General features: G+C 43.2%; 1 protein-coding gene across 4 annotated transcripts in view; it reads left to right on the top strand.

Moving 5' to 3' along the window:
* Window positions 1–2,500, top strand: part of LOC126569353 (arrestin homolog) — a 32,045-nt gene that overhangs the window by 23,775 nt on the left and 5,770 nt on the right. For all 4 annotated transcript variants that reach the window (XM_050226377.1, XM_050226380.1, XM_050226378.1 and 1 more), the window contains 2 exons: window positions 1–71; window positions 2,202–2,357. The exon at window positions 1–71 is cut by the window's left edge and continues 339 nt beyond it. In XM_050226377.1, coding sequence (XP_050082334.1) covers window positions 1–71; window positions 2,202–2,357 — 227 coding nt within the window. The remainder of the gene's footprint in view (window positions 72–2,201; window positions 2,358–2,500) is intronic.

Genomic DNA, 2,500 nt, shown 5'->3' with positions numbered 1-2,500 from the left:
TTGACAGCACGAACGGTGGCATCAAATCCTACGGTGATCATGCCGTCATCGAACTAACGGAAACGAACAAGGTATGGAACGATGGAATGCTGTAGCTAGCACGCATGTAATTCATTTGCAAATGTTTCGCTAGCCTTGCTGCGGTGGAACACTTCGCTTGATCAACCAACACAACTTCGAACGTTGCGGTTGGTTTAATTTGTTCGTGTAGCTGGTAATGCACGCTACCATTCTTCACGTTGGTGCCATGGTGCTGGACATTCGCAACCGACACAATAGGGGATCGCACGAGCCTACGTGCTGGCTAAACCAATCACCGGGTAGCTTTGCGTACAATTTCATAGATGAAAGCCATGTGAAACAGAATTTCATGCCTGCGAAAAAAATACGCACAATTTGTCGAAAAAAAAAGAAGTCTCCATTTAGCTTTTGCAACATAAAAGGTTGTTTTGGATATCAAACATTAAGTTTGAAACGTTAATGATTATGAAAACGAACGCATACGACTTCGATATGTGAGTTATGCTGCTTCAAAATCGTGAGGTGCTAGGCGCCTCCATCGTCCACTTACCGCTTGCTAGCATGTCTGCATTTGTATTCGATAACGTATTTGTATGGTAATATAACGCTTGCGGTAAAGCTAGTTGACAAATGAAAGTATAATAAGGCACCAAAAGATGCTTAGGTAACCGTTTGTGGCTGCCGCCTGGCCTATGCTGACGAGCAGCAACAAGGTGCAGAATCTCACCTATGCGACAGATGCTTTCGCTTGATTTATTCATATCCGCCGGCTAAATTTGGACTCTCTCTCTCTCCCACAAAAAGTGACTTGGTGTATAGCATCTGACACCATTTTAGCATAACGGTGCGGTGAAAAGTAATAGATAATCCTATTTTCACTCATCGCAACATTACCCTCGAGCAGCATGGTTTATTATACACACTTTGCCCTGTTTAAGCAAATGAATGAACGGGAAAGCAAAACACCCGGCAGCGGCGTGTTTGATGATCCCGGACATTCGCTGTGTTTATTTATTTATTTTATATTTTATTTTCCCAACCTAAACCTTCCTCGTGTTCTGTCCTCTGCGCTCTGCACGGAAGAACCATATCCAATTATGTGGGTCATTATTTGCTTTTATGATGAGGGATCATGTCGGTCGTCATTACCTCTTCTTTTCCGGGCCATACAATGGTCACTTCAAAATCACCGACGGACTCCGCCCTTCTTCCAAGGATAGTACTATTTTTGGGGACCTTTTGTAGTCCGGCACTAGGTGGCCTGAAGCCTTCTTGTCCGTATGTTCAACCGCCTCCCTCATTGAAGTACGGTAGCCTGGAGCGTGAATAATTGATCTCAGGATTTTTTGTCGGAAATCGTTCTAACTCGGAGCACGATCCTCTACGATAAGAGGAATGGTATCCGAAAACATGGTAACAATAGCAAGGTCCTCGTGTCCCATCATTGCCACCTGGCCTTTCAAACTATTGATCTCATGAAAAGTGAAAGCCTGCGTTTTTATTTATATTAGTATTTTGTTTGGAACCGAGACTTTCGATCTCGAGGTAGGATAATCTTATTTCTCTACTGTTATACTTGTTTGTGCTACGATTTACATAATATTTACATATGATAAATGGTAGTGGTTAGAATATTTAACCAAGGAATAAAAGCAATTTGTGTGCTTAGCAACATGCTCTTAAGAAGCACAAATCGCTTCTTTCTTACCACTATCCTATGCCTGAAGGACTTGATTGGTACTGACTCTTCCAAGCTTCTGCTATGGTTTAGCATTTACTTACTGGTGCTGTCCTCTTATTTAATCTATTTGGCATTTTTTCCAAATGCAATGTTTATGCATCGAGGTCTGATTTTAACAGGGGCTTTCTCTTGAAAAACCTGCTTGCTGGATTATTTTTTCGTCATCGTCTCCTGCCTGGCCAAAAGCTAGAAGTATGCTAGAACGTGCATACTGTTTTTATGAGTCACCCACAATGGTAGTATGTTACCATTATTCACAGAATATCCAAACTACTATATTTAAGCAACTGTCAAGCTTTTCTAACTCTTCTTCCGGACACTCACCTGGTCCAGCGGTTCCGAGTGTAAAAATGCCAACCTGCATGCAACGAATCAGATAACCTAACAGCACGTTCTATACATTTTTCCATTTGATTTTTTTTCTTGTTTAATTTTTCAGGGACCACAGGTATCCGTAGACAAGCCATTCCTCTGGGCGGACGGTCGTGTCAATCTGAAGGCATCCCTCAACAAGGCAGCCTACGTGCACGGTGAAAACGTTACCGTTACGCTCGACATCAAAAATGACAGCAGAAAAATTGTGCGGAAAATTCGGGTAAGCTTTTCTTGGCCCACGCATCCGCATCCCGCATCCTCACTCCGTGGCAGCTGCGAAGCGGCAGTTTTCATGACCCAGAATAGCCGGCCACCGGTCGGTGGCATTATACATTCCGTACCTTCATCACTCTAGCCGGCCAA

The sequence above is a fragment of the Anopheles aquasalis genome, chromosome 2, assembly GCF_943734665.1.
Source record: "Anopheles aquasalis chromosome 2, idAnoAquaMG_Q_19, whole genome shotgun sequence".
NCBI lineage: Eukaryota > Metazoa > Arthropoda > Insecta > Diptera > Culicidae > Anopheles > Anopheles aquasalis.
The sequence above is the reverse complement of the archived record's forward strand: the minus strand, read 5'-3'. Positions and strand labels throughout refer to the sequence as shown.